At 43.3% G+C, this 26,832-nt stretch overlaps 3 protein-coding genes across 5 annotated transcripts; 1 reads left to right on the plus strand and 2 right to left on the minus strand.

Annotated features, from left to right (window-relative positions):
* Positions 1-11,619: 11,619 nt before the first annotated feature.
* On the plus strand, positions 11,620-13,954 carry LOC136473280 (large ribosomal subunit protein eL34). The gene is made up of 4 exons (XM_066470954.1): positions 11,620-11,783; positions 11,888-11,967; positions 13,419-13,528; positions 13,608-13,954. Exons 1-4 carry the CDS (start codon positions 11,705-11,707, stop codon positions 13,696-13,698), a joined length of 360 nt encoding a protein of 119 aa, XP_066327051.1. The 5' UTR covers positions 11,620-11,704; the 3' UTR covers positions 13,699-13,954.
* A 1,818-nt stretch (positions 13,955-15,772) lies between these two features.
* On the minus strand, positions 15,773-17,280 carry LOC136473282 (protein FEZ-like). The gene is made up of 3 exons (XM_066470955.1): positions 16,948-17,280; positions 16,529-16,830; positions 15,773-16,423 (listed from the first exon to the last, which is right to left on the minus strand). Exons 1-3 carry the CDS (start codon positions 17,135-17,137, stop codon positions 15,773-15,775), a joined length of 1,143 nt encoding a protein of 380 aa, XP_066327052.1. The 5' UTR covers positions 17,138-17,280.
* Positions 17,281-21,574: 4,294 nt separating this feature from the next.
* LOC136473283 (uncharacterized) lies at positions 21,575-26,174 on the minus strand. 3 transcript variants are annotated; one of them, XM_066470956.1, is made up of 11 exons: positions 25,869-26,174; positions 25,651-25,745; positions 25,292-25,399; positions 25,069-25,151; positions 24,661-24,794; positions 24,278-24,327; positions 24,060-24,152; positions 23,839-23,930; positions 23,548-23,654; positions 23,291-23,344; positions 21,575-21,860 (listed from the first exon to the last, which is right to left on the minus strand). In XM_066470956.1, exons 1-10 carry the CDS (start codon positions 26,145-26,147, stop codon positions 23,303-23,305), a joined length of 1,083 nt encoding a protein of 360 aa, XP_066327053.1. In that variant the 5' UTR covers positions 26,148-26,174; the 3' UTR covers positions 21,575-21,860; positions 23,291-23,302. The 3 variants fall into 3 exon arrangements, with proteins under 3 accessions (XP_066327053.1, XP_066327056.1, XP_066327054.1); XM_066470959.1 differs by having other exon boundaries at positions 21,575-21,686; positions 23,254-23,344; XM_066470957.1 differs by having other exon boundaries at positions 23,254-23,344.
* Between the last annotated feature and the right edge of the window lie 658 nt (positions 26,175-26,832).

A 26,832-nucleotide genomic window follows, 5' to 3' on the forward strand; every position in this document is an offset into this window, starting at 1 on the left:
CAATCAAAGTTCATGAGCTTGCTTCCCCTACTTGTGTGCTTCTCTTGTCCAAGAATTTTGATCCATCTCTTTTCTTTAATGTTGCTCCCTCTTTGTCCATGTCCATGTCCAATCTCTCTCCCTTGTACAATCTCAATCTCAAGGCTTTCATATCTTTGTACAATCCGACGGTGATGTCTCCATCATCACCATTGGATCATACCCCTGACCGGCGATGGTGTTCACCATATCACCGCTAGATCAAACACTGACCCGATGGTGATGCCAACAATAACGGTTGGATCGAACGTTGAGCTGGCAATGTTGTAGTTGATGTAAACAAGCCCTGATCTTCCGATAGGTATGATAGCGTCGATTGGTGGAGACTCGACGTTCATGGTCTCGGCTTCAAACCAAGACACATTACACCACTACTCCATTGGTTATTAACCACGTGCAATGCGATTGACCTCGCCAAGAAAGCTTTCCTACATGCGAATCAAGAACACAAGCAAGAATGGATAAACGCAATCTGAAATTGCATGTGAATCTAAAAAGGAGTTCTAGTCTTTATTCGAAAGGACTAATCGCCACATGCGAACAAGATCAAGAACAAGGGCCCTAGTTCACAGCAAGCTTACCTTGGTGGTACAGTTGCAGGAAATGATGTCTATTTCATCAGAAAAATAAGAACACAACAAAACACAAACCCTAACGAGAGCGACGACTGCTAATTATAGAGCCTTGGACGTCACCCTCCCTGGACGCGCCCAATAACGGGCTCTAAGACGATACACGGCCCAACGGACCAAAAGATGTGTCGTAGCACCCTGGTAGATTCTGGACGCTGACTTGTTTCGACGATTCCCGTCGACTCCAGATGAGTTTTGACGTGAAACCATAGTCATTGGTTAGCTTATCAAATTATCTTTCCATGCATATGTGGATCGTAGAAAATGGAGTCCGTATGCGCCCTGGCCGTTAATTTCACTCGGGACTGCTCCTAAAATCTGAGATGGACTTGAACCTGATTTAGGCCTCCACCTTGGTGACTCGAACCAGATGAGCTTCGAGCCTCCTTCTTGGTTAGGACACTCTTGCTGATCTCCTTGGCCTCTATCTCCAAGCATGGTCGTATGCATAGAGGCCATGTCCTCATCAGTAGTTCATCACCGTCGGCTTCGAACTGACGATGATAACCAATGTTATCACTAACAACTTTCACAAACAATAGTGTTAACCAATGGTGAAGGGGGGTTAGGAACTGGTGATAATGAGCAATCTTCAGTAGTGCGTCTAGATAATTCCCTCAGGCAGTTTTGAAGATGGTTTCGCTGACACGACATATTATGTGAGTGCTAATATGGTGTTGAGTTAGTAAATAATAGAAAAAAAGTGTACATAACCCCCTAACATATTAAAGGTTGACTACATAACCCCTCAACTATAAAACTTAATATATTAACTATATCCCTTAAAGCATCTAATAATATTCAAATGACCCATTTATGATTTTGTAGGGCTATTTTTGACACTGTATATATGTCGACGCTAGCCTAAGTACACATGCTTTGTGTCCATTCCCATATGTTTCCTCCCTTTTTCCTACTCTTTCTAGGCTTGCCCCACCATCTGATGAGCATAATGCATGCATCCTCCTATCTCCTACTCCCTCTCACGATACTCCTCAACGACAGTGAGCCCATGCACTGTGCCTACACCCTTGTCATTTGGCCGACTAGCCCCTCCCACATCCTCCATCCCTCTAGTTTTCTCCTCATATGGCTATCTTAAAGCAGCGACTGGTGTGGGGGTGAATATGAGCAAATATAAATTCTTCTCAAGAACTAGCGAAAGCACAATTCTGTTAACAACCTCTCATCATCACTCCTCCTCATGTCACTTGTTCGGTCCTTCAGTTTTTGAGGTATCCATAAGAGGAGAAAGCAAGAGGGTTGGAAGATATTGGCGGGGCTGGATGACGAATTTAAGGTGCAGGCACGGTGCATGAGCTCAATATCGTTGAGGAGTTCCAAAAGGTGGAGCAGGAGACAAGAGATCCTATGCAGCTTGTTGGGCGGTGGAGCAACCTAGAAAGAGTAGGAAGAGGAAGGCAATAGATGGACCTACACACAAACTCATTTCACTTTATGAAACTCTGATCATCTCTCTTCATTAATATATTACATCATGCCAATATATTTACTAATTTTATAGCTTATTTAATATTTAAGAAACTCTCCTAAAACCCTACTAAAACTGACCTATGATCCTACTTCCAGGGACCTCAAATATAAGTCTACTTTGAAGTTTGAAACCCAGACATGATCTCCATCGTCTCATCGAGCTATCAATATTATTTGAGTTATATCATTTCAAACAAAAATGTATAATCAGATGTTATGAAAGTGCATCTTCTGATAAATCTGTTGACATCAAATTTATATTATCAGTTCATACGAGTTTTTTGTGTATTAGTCATTGAAATTAAAAAATGGAATTGGGATGAACCTATATGGCTATATTGTGATAGGAGTACGTACCTAGCTGGCCGGAGCGGCATTGAAGGTGGTACGGTGATGAACCTATAGGATCCAATCGTTTGAATTTATCAGCTAGAATCTATAGTATTTTTCTCTGACAACAAAACAGTTTTAAACCGGCTTTAATACCAACCCAACGGAGGTTCGCTAGCAGTTGAAGTGGAAGACCGATCATGCCACTGTAGAGTCCACCAGAGTAGTCCTGTCCAGTCTGAACTGTCACGATTTATCATGCCCCCCCCCCCCCCCCCCCCCCCCCCCCCCCCGACGGTTTTACTGTCGCTCTCGTTTAAAAATTCTAGTGTGTGTATATATAATAACCGATAATAAAGTGATAATGCATCTCTCACGTTTGCGTGCGGCAAGCGCGTCGGCGACGAGGTTCCTTCGGTTGCGCCGCGACGGGCCTTGGCCGGTCGAGCTGCTGCGGCTCGCGATTGATTTGTCTGGCAAGTGGAGTGGCACGCTACGTTGCCGCGCGCGCGGCACCGGATTTATATGTGTCTGGCAAGCCGCGGAGTCGTTGGCGCGTGTCCACGAATGATGCATGTATCGCGGCCGGCTGTGCACGCCCTATCAGGCTATCACGCAGCACGCACAGTGCAGCTTCATTTATTGGCCCACACGGCCGAAATCGATCTGGTGTCACACCGACCTGCTGCCACATCTCTGGAGGAGAATTTGGTGTATTGTATCAGCTATTTTCTTTTTTCACGAACGTGTCTGCCACAAGTGTTTCGTCAAGACGAAAGAGAATAATTTTACAAGAAGGATCGGTAATCAACGATTATCGAATCCTTCTCCCTTCTCCCAGCGCTACAACTGAAGGGAAAGCAAGTGCGCAACATAACCATGTGCCGCCGCCATTGTCGTCTTGTCGATCACAGGACGCCGTCCGCGCGCATTCGATCGGACAGCTTCTGAGGAGATCACTCATCGTGGAAGGTACAGGTCAGAATAAAGAGGAAGCAAATGGGTCGAATTTAAGACTGTACGGACGATCCGGTGCACAAATCCAAGTGTAGTTATCAGTCCAGTACAGCGTTTTATGGAGTGGAATTCTGGACTATGACATGTTTCCTCTATTCCTCAAATGCTTTACAGGCGTTTTCAGTTGCCACTAGGATTAGTAGGTCAACATATGCGGTCTGTGCAGTTAAACTTTCAAATCTCTGAAAATTAGATGCAAGTACTTTATTGTGCGGTGCTAGGGTACAGGTAAGATATTTTCATGTTGTTTACAAAAAACTATTCATACCTATTTCCTTTTTATTACTAAATTATACTCCCTCCGTTTTTAATTATAAGTTGCTCTGATTTTTTTTGTACATAGATTTTGTTATGTATCTAGACATACGATATATCTAGATACGTAGCAAAATTGATGTACCAATAAAAAAGTCAAAGCGACATAATTTGGAATGGTGGAAGTAAAAAACATTATTGGAATAGCATGGCATCTGTTGAAGTGACAAAGTGAGATATAAAATTGGAAATTGCTGGAAAAAAGTCGTGAGGTTGGTCAAGTGCGTTTGTTTTTCTCTGATAATGAGGGTTTTCCTATTGTCTTTGTATAGATTTTTTATTAGAATCGGTAATAATAATTCCTCATTGTTCCAAAGATAAATTTAATTACAAGTTGCTATTGGGTTTAGTGTGAATTTTCTTGTAAATCTAGCTGCAAATGAACTCCAGAAGTCAAAAGTACAATCAAAGTATTGACTTTTTTTATGCTATTTCATTACCTAGTGTGTCCCAAAATATAATGACTTATAGGTTTATTCTATAAGTTGAACAAAAATTTGTAGAGAAGAATATTAACCTCTACCACATCAAAATAGTAAAATATAAAAAATGTCTTATGATGGATGTAAATTTAGGACAGTTGTGTTAATAGGTTTTCTGGTGTATATAAGCATCTTCAAACAAATTGGCTAATTCATGACATGTGTCATCCACTCAAATAGTGGGAGCGACAAGAGTCGTGATAGCTATAAGTTTGGAGTTGGGACAGGGGACACCAAAGTATGGGCTTAGTGTAGGTCCATAGCTGGCCCATCAAAATAAGTGTCGAGAGTATTATAAACTTATTCATTATATTACCATGCACTTTTTATTTTCCATTTTTATTAGTGGGGCATTTTGATTTATTTTTGACACAACTCATGGTTGTTTTCCTTAGTTCTACAATTTGGTTAAACTTTACATGATGGAGAAATGATCCTTGATATGCAGATCCATACACTTTTCGATTAGTTAATTGACCACATACACTATCCATTTTTAATAAACGTGTTTAGGCATGTTTACATTCAACCATGTTTTCTTTTAAAAATGGCCACTACTACATACGGAAGTGTCAAGTTTTGTCGCATGAGAGTGACATTTTAGTGCACATTGCACTTTCAAGATTCAGCTGACTCGCACTTTTTATAACTCTCGGTCCGCGATAAATGGTTAACTAGAGAGATTAGAGAAAGGAAAATTTTAACAATGGTTGGAAACTAGAAAGAAGATAATGCCATTTTGACTAAAGAGAACCTTACCAAAAGAAAATGGTTGGGCCATCCCACAAGCTATTTTAGTGGTCAAGATGACACTGTTTCCCATCTCTGCTCTCGTGTCATGTTGCTAAGGATGTTTAATCAGTTGTGGCATATATATAGGCAACGTATCAGATGCAAATCAACCAACCTGTGCAAACTTATAAACTACTAATCAGGACCACTACATGCTGATCTAATGGATGAGATGAGAGGTGGGATTTTTTTGGGCTTAAGCCCCCCACCCGCCGGCCTTTTTTTTGCGCTTAAGCCCCCTTACCCCATCCATTGGATCAGCATCTAATGGTCCTGATTGGTAGTTTTTAAGTTTGCACAGGTTGGTTGGTTTGCACCTGATATGTTGCTTAGGTAGTCTTGGAGTCACAGATAGACCTTGTCACCTTAATTATCAAGTAGAGGGAACTGGCCCCCACAGCCAAACACGGTCCATGTGTTTGGGTGGCTGCAATCTGTTGGGCAATTTGGAAAAACAAGAAACAAGGCAGAAAACTAAGTGATGAAGCATCCATTTGAAAATAGAATAGTATGTTATGCTTGTGCGTTTATGCTCGATTGAATAGGTTTGAATAGGTTTGTATGTGCACGAAACAAATGTAAGGTATTACTATAAGGCTATTGGCTGAGGCAACCCGTTAAGGCAGGTTATGCAATCGGAGGATGCACCTGAATGGGAAAACACATGTAAGATGCACATTGAAAAACAAGATCAATCGACTCTCAGTTTTTGCAATCTTTCTGGTCTGATGCTTAGGCGCGGTTGATGATAAGGCGAGCTATCTCCTTTTGGTGCAGATTTTGGTTACCTTTAGTTACGCGTCTATCTTTATTTTGATCTCAGGTCTGAAACAATCATCATCTGTATTTCCATTTGCTTGAATGAAGATGGGGTTGGTCTCACATCAGAAACATAGATAGGGAGTGAGGATGGTTCCATTTGCTTGAATGAAAATGGGGCTGGTTTTATGTCAAAAAAATATACAGGGAGTGAGGATTGGAGGGAAAGCAACTGAGGGAGTTGGGGAGATGGTTCCATTAGATATAGATAGAGACAATAGAAAGACAAAAGAATGATCGGAGAGAGGGAGACAGAAGAAAAGAAGCAAGATGAACGAACAGACATCTCAAGTGCGTGGGGTGGAGGTCACGCACTCGCATTTTAACATAGGTCAGTCGTCACAGTGGGGTTTTATAAAACGGAAATGCTTGCAATAAGGCGTCCGACTGCCTGAACGTCGCTTCCTAGACCGCACAAATCATCGCGCCATCCGCTAGCTCCCGCCCGCGCCGCATGGCCCTGCAGCCATCTGCTCGCTCCATCCCCCGCATGCCCCATCCCGCGCCGCGCCACTTCCCCCGCCGTACCACGCTCCATCTCCCGCGCGTGCCCCACTCTGTCTCACGTCCTTCTCCAACGCGTGGTTCGCCTTCTCCACCGGAGCGGCGAGCTCCATGCCACCGATGATATCTACACCGGTGAACTCCAGGCGCCGACGAGCCTTCATTCCCAAACAGCAAGGAGATATTGCACTGAAAGCGCATGAAACTTATGTTTCAAGTGTTTCAGATGTATATTTCAAGTGTTTTATATTGGTGTTGCAAAAGTATATCGGGATGTTGCACATGTTGTAGTGGCTATACATGTATGTTTCAAGTGTATGTTCCAAATGTTTCATCGGTTTCAAACATATGTGCAAGTGTTTCATCTAGATGTTGCAAAAGTAGATCTAGATTGCATATACATGCATGTTGCAAGTTTATGTTTCAAGTGTTTCAGGTGTTTCATACATATGTTGTAAGTGTTTTATCTGTATGTTGCATATGTTTGCAATAGCTACACGTGTTTTCCTGGTATTTCAGACGTATGTTGTAAATATTTCAGCTGTTTTTGATGAATGTTGCAAATGTTTTATCTAGATATTGCAAAAGTAGATCTGGTGTTGCACATGTTGCAATAGAACCCACCTATCGTAGCCGCTTGCTGCAGCTACTGGGCGCCGCCGTGGATCACCGTGCAGGCGCATGAGACTGGTAGACGCATCCATAGGCGGGGCAGGTCACTGGGACCCACGTGTGCGCAGGCAGTCCAGAACCGGAGCGCGGGTGTAGGTAGGCATTCGTGCATGAAAGGAGCGACGCGGGGGAAAACGGAGCGGCGCGGGGCAATCCCACATGCGCAAGCGAATCCCGCATACTCGCGGGCGTGCAGCAGGCATGGCTCCGTGCGACGTTAGCGCTCTAGATCGGACATCCGGACGCTAGCAAATCCGTTTATAAAACTACACTAAATAAGCTGATATGACATAATCTATATCTAATAATAAAGAGCCAAAATCTTAGCCTTTTCATCCACCTCCCCTAACTAACTCATTGAAAGTAAAAATTGTCGTTGTTCGTTTGCAACACTCCTGTTTTATTATATACAACATATACGGTTTCTTGGGGATATAGCTATGAATCCTAATTTTAATCAAATAGGTACCTCTGATCCTGACTAATACGAATAGGAATTCTGACCCAAAACATGTCCGGTGATTGTATAGAAACATATTCTAAAATGCATTGAAATATACGACATGATCATTAAATAAATCTCTGAGACACAAGTCTCTTCCACGTTAAACAAAAAGTGATCGTGTAATATGCAGTACATCCCGCTGCGATGCATAGGCATATTTTGTGCTAATATAAATAAAGAGAGATGGTAACCATTCTACGGGAGAGAAACGGGTACGTCAAACCACTTGTCTAACCCCACGCCTCCGTGGGCGCGGCCTCTGCTCTGCCGCGCGGGCAACACCGACCACCGGCCCCACCGCGCGGCATGCTGGCCGTGTTCTGGCGCCGCGGCCCCACGCAACGCAGGCACAGCGGGCTGCGAGACCGACAGGGACGTACAGTACAGTACAGTACAGTACAGTACAGTACAGGTACGGCTAGGTAGGTAGCCCGTCGTGGCATCGTCAAAACGGCGTCGTCGATGATGGGCCGGGCAGACGGGGGCAGCCAGCCATGAATTCTCGCGCGCGCTGCTCCGACTCCGAGAGGAGTTCATCAGGCAGCACGCCGCGTGCTGCTAATCAAACCAAGCAGGGTCCCACAACAGTAATGTAGGCTTACGCTCTTTTTCGCACAATCAAGTGCTTGTCCACAACGGACACCGTATCGCCCATCGTCGTAGGGTAGCGCCATTGAATGGAGGACGAACGGGCATACGGCAGCTAGCGCGTCAACCCTGGATCGCCGCCGGACCTCACTCTTTGAGTAATGGAGGAGGGTCGATCACGTCACAGTTCAAGTCCTGTAGCACGTCTCCAGTGTCACACAGTTTGGCACGCATGCGCTGCGGCCTGTGCGCCTGCGCATCGCAAACCGGCCGGCCGGTGTCTTTCCCTCTCACGCGGTCATGTCTCGGCAGAGTCGGCACGGGCGCGCGTGCGCGTGCGCTAGCTCGGCGGCTCCCATCAGGGGGATTATTGCGGGCGGCGCGGCGAGCTAGCTTGGTGTGGGAATGGGACTGATGACTGATCGACCCGCGCCGCGCCGCGCCCCGGCCCGGCCGAGTCGTTACTTTACTCCTATCCACGCCGGCGCACGACATGGATGGTCATGGTCACCGTCGTCGCGCCGAGCAGGCGAGCAGCTGCGGCTCGCGCGCGGTTCATATGCTCGGCAAATGCCGCGCACTGAGGCTGGGATCGGCAAGGCAAGACCAGTCGCGAGCAGGACTGCAGGAGCTGTAAGCCTGTAACTGTCTCTTCAACTGTAGAGAATTTGGTGCACCGGCCGGAAGCGAAAGCAATGTACTCCTAGAACACGACGGGGCTCATCTCTAGCCGCACGGGTGTTTGACTCTTTGTTGCTTTCGCCATCTCTGCGGAAACACAGACGTGTAGTAGTACGAAGACTAGATGACAGCAACTTCACCCCCGATCATTAAAAAAGCAATACCACCAGCTTTGCACATGTAGGCGGTAGCAGTACCTGTTGGTATTCAGTTAAAAAAAAACTTTGGTATTGTCATGTCCGCGAAATACACTACTACAATAAAACTTAACCTGGTAAAGTGTCTTGTAGGCGGGTAGGCATTTCAACCACCTCGGTTAAGACGGTCATTTTTTATTAACCGAGGTGGTTAAAAAATAACCGCCTCCTAAAATCTATTAACCAAGGCGGGCCTTATAAGAGCCCGTCTGGGAAAATCAGACCATTTTTTCAGGCGGCCCTAGGTTAATATGGCCAAGCCCATTCCAATTTAGAAAAGCCTATCTCGGGCCGCTTTATCCCTCAGAGTATATATATGGGACTCTAGGGGGTTTCACTCACTCATTCTCACTCCCATCCTCTCCTCCCTCTCCCTCAGCCCGTCAGCCACGCAGAGTGACCACGCCGAGCGACCACACCGCGGCGCCCCTCCCCCTTCTCCCTCCAACCACGCTGGTGCCCCTCCTCGCTCCCACCATGGCAGCGCCCCTCTTCCCTCCAACCACGGCGGCGCGGCTCGACCCCCTCCTCCCCGGCGGTGGATCCGGCCCCCTCCTCCTCCTCGGTGGTGGAACCGGCCGCCACCTCCTCCCCTGCGGCGGATCCGGCCCCCACCATGTCCCCAGCGGTAGATTCGGCCCCCACCTCATCCCCGGCGGCGAATCTGGCCCCCCTCCTCGTCCCTGGCGGCGGATCTGGCATCCTCCTCCTCTCCGACGGCGGATGCGGCCCCCACCTCCTCCCCAGCGGCAGATCCAGCACCCTCCTCCCCGACGGTGCTCCCGGTGCCTGGATTTGGTTGAGGAGGCGAGCGGCGTGGATCCGGCGGCTGCAGATCCCGACGAGCGAGATTCGACAACGTGGATGGGCTCGCTGGGCTTGTCCACGGGTTTCTTATTTTTTTTTTGTTTTTTTATTTGATTAACCGAGGCGGGCATTTGAACCGCCTCGGTTAAGGCCACGATTAACCGTGACCTTTCGACCGAGGCGGTTTCTGCCTCGGTTAATACTTTTTGCCCGCCACGGTTAAGTTTTTCTATAGTAGTGATAGAATGGAAAGATGGATCAAAGCTAGAACATATCAAGCTATTAGTTTCTATTCCAACCAGTTGTTTGTCGTTTACTCCCTCTATTCTAAACTACAAATCGCTTTGACTTTTTTAGTACATAATTTTGCTATGTATTTAAACATTGTCATGATTGTGTATAAAAAAAGTCAAAATAACTTATAGTTTGGAACAATGGACTATTAACATACTCCTCCCGCCCCTAAATAATTGTCGTGGTTGGTGTGCGTGCCGTAAGTTTGACTCGATTTATAAAAAATATGTGCAATATTTGTATCTCCAAATAAATTTATTAAAAAACTAGATTAAAAAACATTTCCAATGATACTAATTATGTACCATAAATATTAATATTTTTTAGTATATATTTGGTCAAATTTGTTTCTCAGGAAACGAAAACGATAGATATTTAGGGCCAGAGGGAGTAAATAATAACATTTATTCTCATGATTGTGTATACAAAAATATGCAAGTTTTTAGTGATTGTGTATGATAAATATGTAAGAAAGGCCACATCATTATTTCTGAGAGCTCTAAACGAACTCCCTAATTTTTTTTGACAAAAAGGAAAAATATAACCGTAACACTTATATATCTGAATTCTCTAAATTTGTCTTGATAACTCTCCCTCTCAACTCACAGATATGCACGTGCAATCGTGTATCCTATGCTTGATATTCATCCGAGCGGCCCCCTCAGCGGCGGTTCTCGCACGGTTTTCCGCTCCCGCCTGATTTCCGAGTTTTAGAAAGCAAACAACTATTGGACAATGTTACTGAAAGTCAAATTAGTGTTTCCTATTTTATTTTGTTCACTTGATATATATACAATAAAGAATTAAATGCACATACGTCAATTAACTTTTGCATGTGTATCACCTAGGTCAATGAACTTTGAAAAATGCATTTTGGGTTCTTAAACTTTTTAAGTGATTCACCAGAGGTTTATTATCATTATGAGTTATAGTTATTATTGTTGTTGTTGTTGTTGTTGTTGTTATTATTTATGGTACCACGTCGTATGTGTATTTATCATTACTAGCATAAATAATCTCGTAAATCGTATGTACCATAAATTAGTACAATAATAATTATTATCCTGATTTTTTTAAACTCGTTATCCTAAATTATTTTTTTGAGCAGAATTATCCTAAATTATTGATGGACCATAGACTGGCCTTACCCAGTTACCCTATATATACGTGTGTATGGGCTGTGCAGCCTGTGAACAACGAAAAGCCTTTTTTGCACAAGTAGGATTCCCGAATAGGCCTAGTAGAGGTTACAGTGCTAAGTGGGCAGGAAGCAGGATAACGTAGTGCTGCCGAAGTGGACAATTGTCTGGATGACTAAAACTGAGCCCGTCATCTTAAAACAAGAAGCCCAATCCGGCCAGCCGCCGCCCGCCAGATCAATCCAATCAATCCTAGCCGTCCGCTCCGCGTCGCCTCCCGGGCCAACCATTTATACCCCTATCGCCGCCGCCGCGAAGCTCTCCCCTTCCCTCCTCTTGCCCTTCCTTCCCCCCACCCACGCAGCCTCACTAGGGTTTTATCGGCGGCGGCGGCGAGATGGTGCAGCGCCTCACTTACCGGAAGCGTCACAGCTACGCGACCAAGTCCAACCAGACCCGGGTCGTCAAGACCCCAGGTTCGCCTTATCTTTTCATTCCTGCTCGATCTGGGAGGAGTCCGTGGTTTCTTGATCTGTGCTGTGTTCTTGGTTGTATTGATGGGTTCGCTGGATTCTTGCAGGTGGGAAGCTTGTGTACCAGTACACGAAGAAGAGGGCGAGCGGGCCCAAGTGCCCCGTCACCGGGAAGAAGATCCAGGGGGTGAGTGATTGATTGTTACCGCTGCTCTACTCTGCTCGGTGTGATGCATTGGTCTTTGGTACCGCGGTGGGGAACTGGTAGCTATGTTTGTGCTATCTATATTGAAGTAATTGGTGTGAATTAGTAGATTTTAATTGGTTGCTTGCATGGTTTACATTATATTTTGTCCTGCGATGATGTATGAATTGAGGTGACACGGGCAACTTGCTGCAACATTGTGCTTGTATAGGTCTATTGGACGATGTCTGTATGTTGTGAATTAGTAGATTTTAATTGGTTGCTTGCATGGTTTACATTATATTTTGTCCTGCGATGGTATATGAATTGCGGTGACACGGGCAATTTTGCTGCCACATTGTGCTTGTATAGGTCTATCGGACGATGTCTGTTGGTAAATGGGTCTTTAGGGGCTGATTGGTTGGCCTCCAGGGAACCTTCCTTGGTAGGAGCTGCAACCCCAGGCATCCGATTTCGACTGCCTGGGGTCAGGATCACTGCCTGGTCAGCTGGTTGCCTGGGAAGCTTCCGAACAAACACACCCAATAACTAACTCTTGTCTAAATCTTTTCCTTGTGTAAATGGCAGTGCCTTGTGGAATTAAAGTACTTGGTAAAATAGTTACGCCCTATTGCTGCCATTTTGGGGAAAACATGTTACTTGTTAATTGTTACTGGCAACTGTTGTTTAAAAATAGTGTTCTTGCTTATCACATACTTGATTCAGAGTGACTCATTATAGATCTGTCAAGTAATCTTTAAACTGAAAAATAGTGTTCTTGCTTATCACACAACTGCTTGCTTCAGATTCATCATTTTGTGTATATGTTATTTCTTAGGTGAGACTGTTTGCGTTAAACTGAAAAGTTAGGAGAATGTGCATGTTATTTTTTAAGCCCTGCTGAGTTATGACTTGAACTGTGAGGAACATGCTACAGATCACCTTCACAAGTTGGCTGACCCTAGTCAAACTTTCTTGAAGAAAATTGTTGTGTTCATATGTCCTATGTTGTATTTGTTTATTTACATATGATATTGTGTGTAACACTGAATTGCTTATCGGGTGAAATGGTGTGGTTGTGTCAACATTCTGTCAAGCAAACATTTATGTTCAGATGTTGGCACTGAAGCCAAATAAGATAAGTTGATTTCCCCACTTTTCCCTGTTGATCAAATATACTATTGTCATGTTAGTTCCATCAGAATCATTTCCTAGGCCTTCTGCTTTTGTTAGAGGTTAAAGTTTCAATTGGTTGGTTACCACCGTATGTGTTAGCTTGTCTTTTATGTGTGCTTGGACTATTTATTTGGTTGTTTCCATGGCATAATATTCTCCATAATTCATCATTTGCTTCACATGATCTGCTAATTTCCCTGTCGGAACAGATCCAAAGAGTCACTGGAATTCATCTGCTGTGAATTTTTCCGCCTAATATATTGTTCCCATATCTCCAGATCCCCCACTTGAGGCCTGCTGAGTACAAAAGGTCTAGGTTGTCTAGGAACCGCAGGACTGTGAACCGTCCTTATGGTGGAGTACTCTCTGGAATTGCTGTTAGGGAGAGGTGAGTAAATAGAGGTGGATATATTGAGCCCAGGATCTGTCATCTTGGTAGTCTTATGAGTTACAACTACTCTATGCAGAATCATCCGTGCTTTCTTGGTTGAGGAGCAGAAGATTGTCAAGAAGGTCCTGAAAATACAGAAAACCAAGGACAAGACAGCTGCAAAGTAGAGCTCCAGGAATGGAAGCCTAGCACTGTTTTGTACACTGCGATAAGTAATTTTGGTGGATGGAAAATCGAGTTGCCTTGTTGAGCATTTAGCATGTGAGACATACCTGTTGAAGTGTTGAGTTTAGAGAGTCTGGACACTGGAATCCCGTTCGCCTTTGAATTGTTGGAATATCGGGACATCTGTTCCCCTAGTTGCTTTGTTATGAATTCAGACCATATCTGGGTAAGATCAGCTTTGTCGAATACCTTCTGGTTTGTAGCATCTTTTTCCGTCCATGTTGCTCGTTGTTGCTCTTCATTTCCATTCTATTTCTTACACAACCAATGAGCCTCGGTTTATTGCTAGTATCAACAAAATTTGTAACCACCATTTGATTGTTCGATCAACTATGAACTGCCCAAACCATTTTCTTTCTTTCCTGATGTTTATACACGATGGAATATCTATGCAAAGATCACTATAAGGCATCGCGAAGGTGTATTATTTATTTTGTTGATTTGTCGATATATCATAGTCATAAGTACTCAAACAGGCTCTACATTTTCACACTGAAAGTGCAATATAATCCAGGCTGTGTCCATGGCACCCCTAGCCAAAACTGAATATAACTGAACTAGTTCATCACGCCCGCCTTCGCGCACGCCGGCAACGTAGGAAAGGAGATAAAGGGGATTTTTGGCACCCGATTTACTGCATAGATTGAATGGAAAGCGGAGAAATCCAACCATCCGTCACCGGAGCCGGCAAGGGAAGGGGAGGGAAGCAAGAGAGAGAGCGCACCTTTACGTGACAGCCGTAGTGGTGCCGGAAGATCCGAGCCCACTGTGGGGTGCGGCTGGGGGCCGCGGCCACGTCAGTGCGCCGTCGTGCCAGGGGGCAACCACCGCCCGTGCGCCGTCGGACCCTCCGCGTCGCTGGGCGTCACGCATCTTGGGGAGAGGGAGGCCGCACCACCGCGCCGCCCATGCTGGGACTCGTGCGTGCCTGAAGGAGAGGGAGAGAGAGAGAGAGGAAGAGATGAAGACCGCCACCTAGGGTTTCCTCGGAGCAAACGGGGCCGCGGTCTTCGGGAGAGAGTAAGGGAGAGGACGCGAGGGTGGGGGAGGGAGCGGCGGAGGTGCCGGAGCGCTGCCTCTGGCCAGCCGCATGCGGCGTGGGGAGCCGGCTGCTCCGTCGGCCGCCGCATCGGGAGGGAAGGAGAGAGAGAGAGAGAGAGGAAGGGGAGGGAGAAACGGAGATGAGAGGCAGAAGAGGAATGGAGGGAGGGAGGGAGGGAGGAGGAGGAGGAGGAGGAGGAGCACGGCTGCTGCCGCCGCCGCCAAGCGCCGCTCGTGGCTAGCACCGTTGCCCCCGTTCGCGTGGGGATGGAGAGCGAGAGACCGATGGGGGGAGAGAGAGAGAGAGAGAGGAGGGAGCAGACGAATCTGGAAGAAGAAGCGGGAGTCGTAGTATATATTTGGTTCTCCGGGTTCTGAACGAAAAGCGAGAGAAGCAGAGGATAAGGGGGGGGAAGCACCAGAATCGGTTGCCATCGAGAATCCGCTTCGAGCGATCTGGGCCGTCGAACGCGAGATCGGACGGCCAGGGGAATTCAGGGCGACATGGCCACCCTGAGAGGCGACCAAACCAAACCGCTTTGATATATAGAAATAAAATTGTCTCTGCGGCTAACAGAACATTTTCGTAGAGTATGTAACGTAAGGCCACCGTAGACGATGATAGATATTGTACGTTGATGTAATATTGAAACTTGCAGCATTTTCGCACTGAAAGTGCAATATTTATCTTTTGATGACACTGAAGAACTCAATAGTGTATGTACAACACAATATTTCCTTCTCTCTGTTAGCTTTGCTGTTAACAATGCCTATATAGCTCATGGTATGTACATGGCACTCCTACAATGCCTATATGCCTATAAAACTGAACAAAAATATATGTCTCTGCAGCTAACAGAAATGCTAACAGATGAAGGAAACTGACACACTCATCACAGCAACTGTAGACTGTACATGTACTGTAACCTATGAGATAGTACCTCTCACTCTCCGTAGTGCAATGCAATTTGCTAACTAGTGTGGCAGCTCAGTCTGGACAGCAGCTGGGCTAGTCAGGAAGGACTCCCAGGGTATGTTGCATCTCCACTCTGAAGAATCTGCACCCAGATCAAACGGGAAGTTGATCCTCCCCGCAGTTTCCCCCCAGTCACTGCTGTAGGTGCTGAAGCCATTGCTAGGCTTCCTGGTGGAAAAGTCCTGACTCCTGTCACCGATGCCGCCATTGACATCGGCAGAAGAATCGACGACGAATCCACTGAGGTGATGATCAGGATGCGCGCCGAAGAAGATTGGCCCCGCAGCCGCAGCCTTCTGCGGTGCCGCATGCACTTCGAAAGGGAAGGTGATTGGGAAGTTCTGGGGTTCCTCGGATGGGCTGCTGTTGAAGTTGATGAGCTTGCATGAGGAGCCGTCCAGAGATGGGTTGTTACCCTTGTGCTGCTGCTGGCCATGCAAGCCATGTCTGCTGGTGAACTGAGCTGCAGGTGCAGGCGGTGCAACTTGCAGTGAGCTCTCAAGAGCAAACTCTGAAGCTTGCACTGACTGCAACGCGGTGAACATGTCTGCCTCTGTTGCCCCAGGCAGTGGAGTCCCCCAGGTATGCGACAGCGCTCGTTGCGCCATGGAACTGGTTTTCTTGAAGATCCTACAGATAGTCCAGGAGTCCTGTTGTTTGTGGCACAGAAAAGGACTTCATTCAGAACTTGCCAAAACAACATTAGAATTTAGCTCCTGAACTGAACAGGCACAATATGGATTGCCAATACTTACATTGAGTGGAATGGTCTTGTCGATCGGACGCTTGGGGAGCGAGGGATCGGTGAGCGAAGGGAGCCTAAATTCATGCATCATCCAGTCAGTTTTCATCCCTCTTGCTGCTCTCCCTTTGTAGAACACGAGGGACTTCTTCAGGCCTATGCACTTGGTGCCCTCAGAGGAGTAGATGGGCCTGTCTGTCCCTGTGGCCTTCCAGAAACCGGCTGCTGTGACTCTGTTTGGCCTTACACTGTTGCGGTATTTCCGATCCCTCGGGCAGTAGAAGTACCACTCCTTCTCACCGGTGCTCGCAAGCTCTGTTGATGAACAAAGAACAATGAAAATTGTTTATATTTCATAGAACTCCAAGACATTCATCATCCACAAAAAGGTCTACGTAGTAGAAGTTCTGAAGAAAGATGGCATCTTCTTACTTGGGAGATCCCATGGGTCAAACTTGTAGATGTCCAGCTGCCTGATAAGCTCAATGGAGATAGGCTTTTGCTGGATCTTCCTCTTGAGGTAGAAACTAACCAGCTCTTCATCGGTGGGATGAAACCGGAAACCCGGCATGAGGATCTCATCTGACTTCTCCATGTTGATGTCATTCGTCCTCTCCTCCATATCTTACAAACTACTAAAGCGATGAAGCTTGAAGCCTTGCTTGCTTGCTGGTTACAAACTTACAAATTCTGCTGTGTACTACTTGTATGTGTAATATCTTGTGAATGGCTTTCAGGGATGAAGCTGCTGAGGTGAAGACAAGAGCCAAGAGCTGTATACTATTGCAGTTGCAAATCTATTACACACCATGTGTATATATACCAAGGCCAGAGCTGCTTGAAATGACTAGATGAGGCCCACCGCTCTGAAGATTAAACAATTGTATCTACTTCCTTCTCTATTTGAAGCTGTCATGGTAATATTTTAATGGCGGATTCGTGACTCAATAAAGAAAATCTAGGAGAAATAAGACTGCCCCAGTCCCTTTCGGTTCACACTTTAGAATACCCGAGTACGGCAGTCAAAACAATCCTTAAACTAAGCAACTTCATCTACCAGTTTGAGCCTCCCCAGGTAAACAAAACAACTGAAAATACACCGTAGTTTTTTTTGTTGGCATTCAAATTTTCAACGGGGCCAGGAAGGAGATGGAACTATTCTCAAGTAGTACTTTTATCTGCATGAACTTCAAGATTTATTCCTCCAGTATCTGGATCCAAAAATCCCTTCCCATGTAGCCTATGCATTAGTTTTATCAGTTTGTGCTTTGGGATTCTAAAATAATTTGTGGCCACTAAATGCATTTTGAATTGAATTTGACATAATCCTAACCCAGAGAGAGAGAGAGAGAGAGAGAGAGAGGGGGAGAGAGTTCCATACAATCATACTGCTACTTAGTTTCTCTTGAGAAATTGTTTTCTGTTACCTACAGACAGTGACGGCCTGACCTGTGTAACTTTCTCCATATGTTTATTGACTAGCTAGCGTGTGTGCCACTGCGAAGTACGCTGGAAGGGAGAAGATTCTTATTCTAAGCACAGATTGTTGCACTAAATTTTATTGAAGGTGAGTTGCCACGGTGGAAATCTGGTCCAATTTGCTCCAAAACAGTCAGCTTGCTTAACCGCATCTTCCACATGGCTGCTCATTCCATAGTCCATAAGGTTCCGTTTTTAAAAATACTGCTACAGGTACAGGAGGACTTTTGAGCATGCTAGCATGTTAACTGGATAGCTGTGCTGAATAGGAGGTGAGCCAATCCTGATCCTGTAGTTCACACAATGTAAACACCGACTGTCTTTCGAATTTTATCCGGTGCAAAATTTGCTTCTAAAAAATGCAGAAAAAGTACATAAACCCTTGCAATTTAACATTTAGACTGCCATCTCGCCTGTTTAAATGGCTGCCTTGCTTGAATAATAGCTAAGGGCTTGTTCGGTTCCTCTGGATTAGACCCAGGAACCATTACAATTTGTCAAAGATTATACAAATTTGTGAACCATTCCAACCGGGAATCATTCCAAGGACTCAAGAGGAACCAAACGAGCCCAAAATAGTAGGGAGACGACTATTTAACATTTACCGTCTAGGAAGGAAACAACCGAAAACAACATGTGTAAACTTATTCAAATACTGAAGTGAAAACTTTAATTAGTACTCCCTGCGTTTCATTTTATGTGACACAAGTTAGAATGACACGGTCTAGAATACACTTTGACCATTCATTTGCTTTATATTATATTATTTATGCTTATAAATTTATAATCATTGGATAGTATAACTCTTTACAAATTTAATCATATAAAATTTGTATTATAGTAGTTAAAAATTATTAGCCTAATTATTGGTTAAAATTTTTAAAGTTTAAATCTTGATATGCGTGTGCGCCTGATAAAATGGAATGGGGGTAGTAGTAGATACCCTGCACGGTTTGTCTTTATGTTAGCTAGCAAAACCACACAAACAAGAGCATCCAAGATCGATCAAAGGCTTTTAAATCACAATAGACAATGACGCGAAAATTCTGCACGCGGTGGGAGTTCTTGCCTCCTCCAATCGCTGAAAAACAGGGTTTCGCCCGTGCGCGTGGGCGAGTCAAATACCCGCCAAAAGTTTTGTTCCATTCTCGTGTCCCCACAATTCCCGGCAACACCATTAATCGCCTTGCTTTGGGAGGGCAAACTCCATCTCGATTTGGAGCGCGTGATGTTTCCTTCCATGTCCTCGGATTGCAGGCCTGGAACCCCAAAATGTCAGAGCAGATTCGGGTCAACGTCAAACCCTTCAAACTCAAGCGAGCTTCCAAATCCTGTCCTTGGGTTGCTGCTTCTTGCATTGGAACATATGTCCATGCATGTTGCCCGTGTTGGTGTTGACAAGAGCAGATACGGTGTTTGTTTGCATGCTGAAGGTCTATGGCAACAGAGAGTGAGCTATGTATGAACTGTTTCCAAGATTCGATTGGGTTTGTTTAACGCCGCACTGCATTTTCAAAATCTTTTTTGTTTCACCGTGGAGTATTCTCTTTTTTTTAATATATTTTTAGTCCACATACACATTGTACCTTTCTGCCTATATATTATTTTAAAATAAATCTAGTAGAAGAGCTGCGGATTATATTGAAAACAAAAAATACAGTAGAATACAACAAAATCAGATTCCCAGGAAATATGAGCTTGTAGCATCCCAGTCGGTGTTCCGTACTGCAAACAGAATTTCGTTAACCTCATTTGTTTCTTACAAAGCAAGAGTCGTACTACAAACAGCATTTCGTTAATCTCATTTCTTTCTTACAAAGCAAGAGTCGGCACGAGGAGCACATGTGCTGCTATAATACTTTTACAGCAACAATTCATAGTGCTCTAAATTTTGAGTCAATCGAGCTACATCAAGAAACAAGAATGAATGTATATAGGAACATCGTAACCAAAGCATTGCTTTAGAATGATTCGTTAAGTGTATTCAAACTTTTAATATTGAAATTCTTTCTAGTTGTTCACAAAATACATTTTTAACGCAATGAAAGGACCTCTGCCATTCAATTAAGAGAAAAGCAAATAAAGTTAATTATATGAGTGTTAAAAAGGCACATAACAGGCTCCCCAACTTGCCGGAACACAAGAGACACGGAGAGCCCAAGAGCCAAAAGAAGCAGAAAAGAGCGCCTTTACAAGGCCCGAGCAAATGCCTTCCTTCTCAACACTAAACCATCTCAGACTTTAGTAGCAACATGTTACGCCGTTAATTTGTCGCTCATTGTTGAAGGTCGCTCTATTTCGTTCTTTCTAGATGTTCCACCAAATGTATATTACTGCTCCGCTCAAAGTGCATTTTTAGTCTTTAGGTATGGTTCTCGTCGTAGCTTCCCAGAATTTATTGTGCAGGCAGTGATGGGCAAAATGAGATCCTGTCTCATTTGTCCATTGCAAAGAACACAATTAACTTGATGCGGCCATTCGTGAAATACTAATACTACTAAAAAAATACTTATAAATACCTACTCCCTCCGTCCAAGAAAAAAATGCAATTCTCGCTTCCCAAGAATTCAATCAGTTTGAACTTTAACCAAAATTATATAAAAAATACTAACATTCCTGATTCAAAATTAGTATCATTAGATTAGTCATGGAATATATTTTCATAATAAATTTATTTAGAGACATAAATATTAATACTATTTGCTATAAACTTGATCAAACTTGAGCTACTTTGACCTACACGGATCTCATAATTGCATTCTTTTCTGGACGAAGGGAGTATTATATTTATACAATTGGACTCCACTTACTGAACTTGAGAACTTGCAAAATCTAAATTGTAAACTTTATGAAATCAATCCAATTGTAATTTACCTTGGTCATCTGTGAGGAATGACGGTATATACATAGGAATCATCTAAATTTCTACGTTTCCTGGTAAAATTGTCTACTCACATTTAATACAAGAAAAGTGATCGATATATTATAGCAAAGAGCAGGTTAATAGATGCTCTAGACAAGAAAGATTGGAAGGGATTACCCCCTCAAATCATGTGGGGAAGGGATCACCCGAAGAAGCCAGAGATCATCTCTAGATCCTAGTCTCCAGCGCAGAAAGCAGTCGCTGTCACCTGTCATACACTGAACATTGTTTACACTTTCCATCTTTATCCATGCACACGATGACACAAAAGACAGGAGTTTCCGTTCCAATTCTTCCAAAGCCACGACCATGGCACTTCTAACCGTTACAGCGATGGATAACAAATTGCTGACAAAGTAACATGCAACATTCGATTCCTAATTTTCTTTCAAAAAAAAAACCCCCCATCCCAATCCTAGTGTGTAATGTGTTCTCAGGAAAAAGAAACCATCCAAAAGATAGCACCATAATCAGTTTTTTACCATTCAAATAACGTTACCAGGTAAGACACCAGCTACGATTGCTGATTAATTATACAGTATTGAAGAAAGCCCCTGGGTTGCAATCTTGATGTCACTATCATTCACAGTTCTCTGCAATCATACACAAACGCCGAAGTGAAAAGAAACACCATCTTGGAAGATTGAGAGTCTGGTATACATAACTTTTTTTTAGATGGTGGAAATAATATCCCAGCCTGATGAGATGCTTTTGGCCAATCTGATATACATAAATGCCTTCTGGGAAAAGGGAAATGGGTCGAACTGACCTAGAAATACAAAGGAAAATATGGATCACATGTAGGTGAGAACAAATTCTAACCCCAACAGAGTTTCTATTTCTACTACTTTGCAGATGACTCCGTAATTCAGCTCAATATAGTCACTTTCGTGAAAATATCCCTTTGAAGCAGAGCACAAACAGTTTAACTTGGAAGACCCTCCTACATATCAAATCCATTATTAAATGCAAGTTTACATTCTTACACTAACGTATTAACCAGACAGGTAAAAGCATAGTTCACTATCAGAATCACTACTTATCCATCTACTGCAATATCCTAGGGCACACTTGGTACTAATTTTCCCTATTGATTCTGATCAGGATCCATCAAGTATTATCTTTTTCATCTTAAAAGCCATCAAGCATGTCTTACTATCTATGGCTACATAACGAAGTGTTTGTGACCCTAAAGCATACAGTATGAAGTTCACACTGTTTGGATACATAAAAATAGAACCATCTTTTATCTTGAGTCAGTAAGCAAAATAAAATGATCAGTATTTTCCTTGATCGATGGAAAGAATTAAAGGTGACCCGAACAATTATATAAAGCTATAGGTGACAACTGATACTGGATGAGAAAACTTCGAATGAAACAAAATGGTATATTTTTGACGGAACATTTCCCTACAGACAGCTACCTGACTATTTAGTGCTCCTGGCTAGTGGCTACTGAGCAACAGAATTCATAAAGAATAAAATCTTGTAACAAGAAAAGTGTATCTCGGAACAGGAAAAAAATCTTGTAAAAAGAGAATGGTGTGTGTATCTTTAAGTATGGCTAATATCATCTAATCCATGGAGTGTGGAAAGCAGTTACAAGAACATTTTAATGATATGTTTATTTGGCCAAGAGTATGTGTTAACAACACAGCTCCCAATAAAAATATAAAAATCAGTACGGTGTATCAACTCATGGAGTTAATAAGGGCAATTGAAATAGTAGGTTAGCAACAAAGTGAATTGGGAAAACTTAATGGAATAGGAAAAGCACAAGAATTGAGGATCGTGTACATGATTGTTTAGGAATCCTAGAACAAGGGAATTCCTTAATAAAGTTGTTTGGATGGTTCACAAGAGTGATGCACACAGCACTGGCAAGAGAGAGATTCAAAGGAAATTTTCTTGAGATTGAACGTCAAGCTAAACTTCCACCAAACATATTATGTTGTATAGCAGCTTCATCCAAATCCTAGGAGTCACATAAGATTTCTGTTTTCCCATAGGATTCTGTTCCTGTGAAATTCCTATATTCCAAACCTAAACTTTATGGTTTCATGTACTAGAAATAGAATTATATGCCTGTCATAAAGTATAAACAATTATCACAGAACCGACTTCTGTTATTTAATTGCCTTAAATAAATGATTATACATAGCACGATTTCTTCTAAAGCTCTAAATTTCGACTTCATAACACAGTAAAATATTAACACACTTTAAGAAAAAAAGTTTTTTAATTAGATGCTATGCATCAATTCTAAATACACCTGGTTAAGCAAAGGGTTGTCTAAAGAACGTATTTCTATCATTGTGTATTTGATAATGACATACTCTGATACAAGAAAGCACAGGACGAAATCAATCTAACCAAGTTAAATCTTCAAGATGCCTGCAAAAGCTCCCTGATATCATACCCTTGCATCTGGAGCACAATAAGCACATTCATTAGTCTGATTGACTTCAAATAACCACATTTTAACCAGTCTGTTTAAGATTAGCTTAAACATATAACTTAAAAGTTAGATGTGTTGCCCCTACTCTGACCTGTACTCCAATGCTAAATGAATTGTACCTTAGAAGAAAAATAAGGGACTATAACAGAATAGCCAGAAAGATAAGATCTACCTGAAGAAAGGTTAGCAACAATATTACTCCAGAGTTCCAGACAGCATGTATGGCAATAGGAGTTAGAAGATTGCGAGTTTGAGCATATGAAAATCCTAAGACAACACCTGTGCACACAAAATGGATGGAGGAAATATAGTCAGCAATAAATGTCAAATCATGCTAACACAATAATTCTACATATTATATGTGATCTTTTCAGCGTGTTTGGTCTAACTATGTTAAGATACAAAGATTTAGATATTGCACATTCTTTTGTGGTTTTATGACTATTATAGATGTAACAATTACCAAGCACAAAAAGCTGTGGGAATTCTCCTGGTGTAAGATGAGCAAAGGCAAACATTGCAGCAGTGATAAGCACAGCATATGGAGTAGAGAACCTGCATCAGAACAGTTTATTCACAGCTTAAAAATAAAAGTTAGATCGAGCCATTTAAAACATCCTACTTCTGAAGATGATTTTTTTTTTTTTGAAAGGAGAACAAGACATATAGTTCATGCATATTTACCACATAGTCAGGGATACCATAAGAAATCCTCGAAACACAGTTTCCTCCAGAATGGGTGCCAAAATCCCAGTGATGCCCAGCAAACAGGCAGTGCTGCAATAAAGGAAAAGATGTTAAACAATCAAGTAGTTTATCTTGCCTGACCTATATACAGACATGAACAATAACTTGTAATAGCTTAAGAAGAAAGAGAAAACAGATAAATCATATGTCCATACCTAACGTTTGATGAGCCAATGAGCGGCAACAAAAGGACCAGCGAGTCCGTCTGAAAGACAAGGTTCAAGAACTGGATCACTATAGGTAATATTTAGCTAGTACACAAAATGCTGCACTTTCACATTTATACGGTAATATTGTGTATGCAAGAACTACACCATGAAATTAATATCTACATTTGTGTGTGGGTGGGTGGGGTGGGGTGGGGTGGGGGGGGGGGGGGGGGGGGGGGAGGGGGCTTCTTCCCAGATCTGTTAACTTGCAATATTCATATTTCCTATAAATTTTTTTTTTTAGTTTTTCTGTCAAAATAGCAAAGGCGTAGACTTTTAAAAAGGAAAGGTCAACAGAAGACTAGTTCTGGTAGCATAAAAGGCTGTACCTCTCTCTGTGGTGTTTCACCATTGAGAAATGTCATTGCAGCACCTGCTAAAGCAATAGCAACTATTGCAACAAATAGGCCGATTCCAGACCACAGAAGCCAACCATTTTGCAGCTTAAGTGGTTCTTTGAATTCTGAAAGTTTAAGGATACGAGCATCACTAGACAGTTGTCTACAGCTTAAGAACAACCTGAATTAGCACAACACAACCATAGTACAAACGGAAAGAGTTATTATTGAACACAGATATCCAAATTAGATATTAAGTAATTTCATTGCACTTAAACATCTTGTACAGTTCTCTTATTAAGTTACATAATCTTTGGAAAGGAACTAATGTGTGAACGATGTATAGGAAAGAACATGAAAATGAACATAAACATAAACATAGCAAGATCAAACTTTTACCATAGAGAAATATATCATCTGAGAATGGTCGAAATGTACTGGTGATGCCAAATATAACTCCAAGTACAACTACTGTCGTGCTACTGCACTTGCAGAAACAGAAAATGGCAAGTTATGTCACTCTTACACAAGATATTCAGAGCATGCAGCATATTCACAAAGTGAATTGAAAACTCTGGTGCAAATAAAGTTTTTACATAGAGATAGGAACTTAGATCTGTACAGTTGTCCCAAGAAGAGTATTTCTGCCTTCTCATCTAGAGTTGTCTCCCCAGCTTGAAAACCTAGTTGCTCCAAAATAGATTGCTCAACTACCCCTGTCAAAAGAAAGCTGTCTAAAGAACATTCAGCAACATTTTCAACGAGGCATTTGCAACAATTCAATATACTATATTTATTTTGGATTACAATCACGCAAGAACAATAGAACACCACAAACTAGCCTCCGCATTACATATTTGCACAAATGGGGTTTCTTTTATTTCCCTTTTTGGAATGGAAAATGGATTTGTTCTTACACAACGTCATAATAATTGGAAGTGCCAATGCATGTTACCAATCAGCAAAGGTGTAGTATATTACCTTACTGCACATGCCACCATGGTGAGGGAAATCGTTGGCCACTCCCATGGAACATCCCACCGCCGAAGGACTGGCCACTCATCCAAGCTTTTTCCCTACCAAAATAACATCATGGCAAGGCAATTGTTCACGACTGACAACTGAAAACTCTGAAAAAAGCTCACAGCTTTTGGTGCTATGCGCCTATGCCGACAACAGCATTTTCATAGCTCACGCACCTTATCCGGTGAAGGCGTTGGCAGTCCGTTCTCGGTGTCGTAGGAACAGTGGCAGGCGAAGCCCGTCGCCCCCATCCGCCGGCCGGTACCGGGCGACCGCGGCACGAGCTGCTCTGCCACTGCCGCCACCACTGGACGGCGGCATGTTCTTGGTGAGGAAAGTCGGTGCAGGCTCTGCCTGGACAGAAGGAGGTAGGGGGACCAGCTGCTGCGGCTGCGGCGGCGGCGGCTGCACAGCGGCGGGCGGGGGCGGAAGAGGAGACACGGCGGCGAAGCCATTGAAACAAACCGTGGGCTCTGCCTGGACAGAAGGAGGTAGGGCGCGTTTAGATATTAAGTAATTTTTGGGCTGCCCACGCTGGATAAGAAAGAGGAGACACGGCTGCCCACGCTGGATAAGGAATTAGGGCGCGTTTAGATCCGAAAATTTTTGGGTTTTAGGTACGGTAGTACTTTCGTTTTTATTTGATAATTAGTGTCTAATTATGGACTAATTAGGTTTGAAAGTTTCGTCTCGTGATTTCTTATCCAACTGTGCAATTAGTTTTTTTTTCCGTCTATATTTAGTACTTCATACATGTGCCGCAAGATTCGATGTGACAGATACTGTACAAATTTTTTAGATTTTAGGAGAAACTAAACGGGGCCTTATTAGTAAGGAGCAGGGGGGCAGTTTGGCAACCGCTCCTCGGAGCTGAAGCCTGAAGGCCGAAGCCATTGGAAAAAGTTTGGCAAAATATGGAGCAGCTCTGCTCGGGCTCTGAATTTTTGTAAAGTAGTTTCTCTCCACTGGAGCTCTAGCGTAGCTATGGAAAACGTTTACCAGGAATGACTTCGGTGCTAATTTTATTATAATTTATGTGATGATAAACTAAGACAAGTCACGTTTTTATGGCTCTAGTTCTTCTATAACAAAAACGGCTCCCGCTTCTGCAATTTTTTTTAATTTTAATCTCCTTTTTTT

The sequence above is a fragment of the Miscanthus floridulus genome, chromosome 8, assembly GCF_019320115.1.
Source record: "Miscanthus floridulus cultivar M001 chromosome 8, ASM1932011v1, whole genome shotgun sequence".
Classification (NCBI taxonomy): domain Eukaryota; kingdom Viridiplantae; phylum Streptophyta; class Magnoliopsida; order Poales; family Poaceae; genus Miscanthus; species Miscanthus floridulus.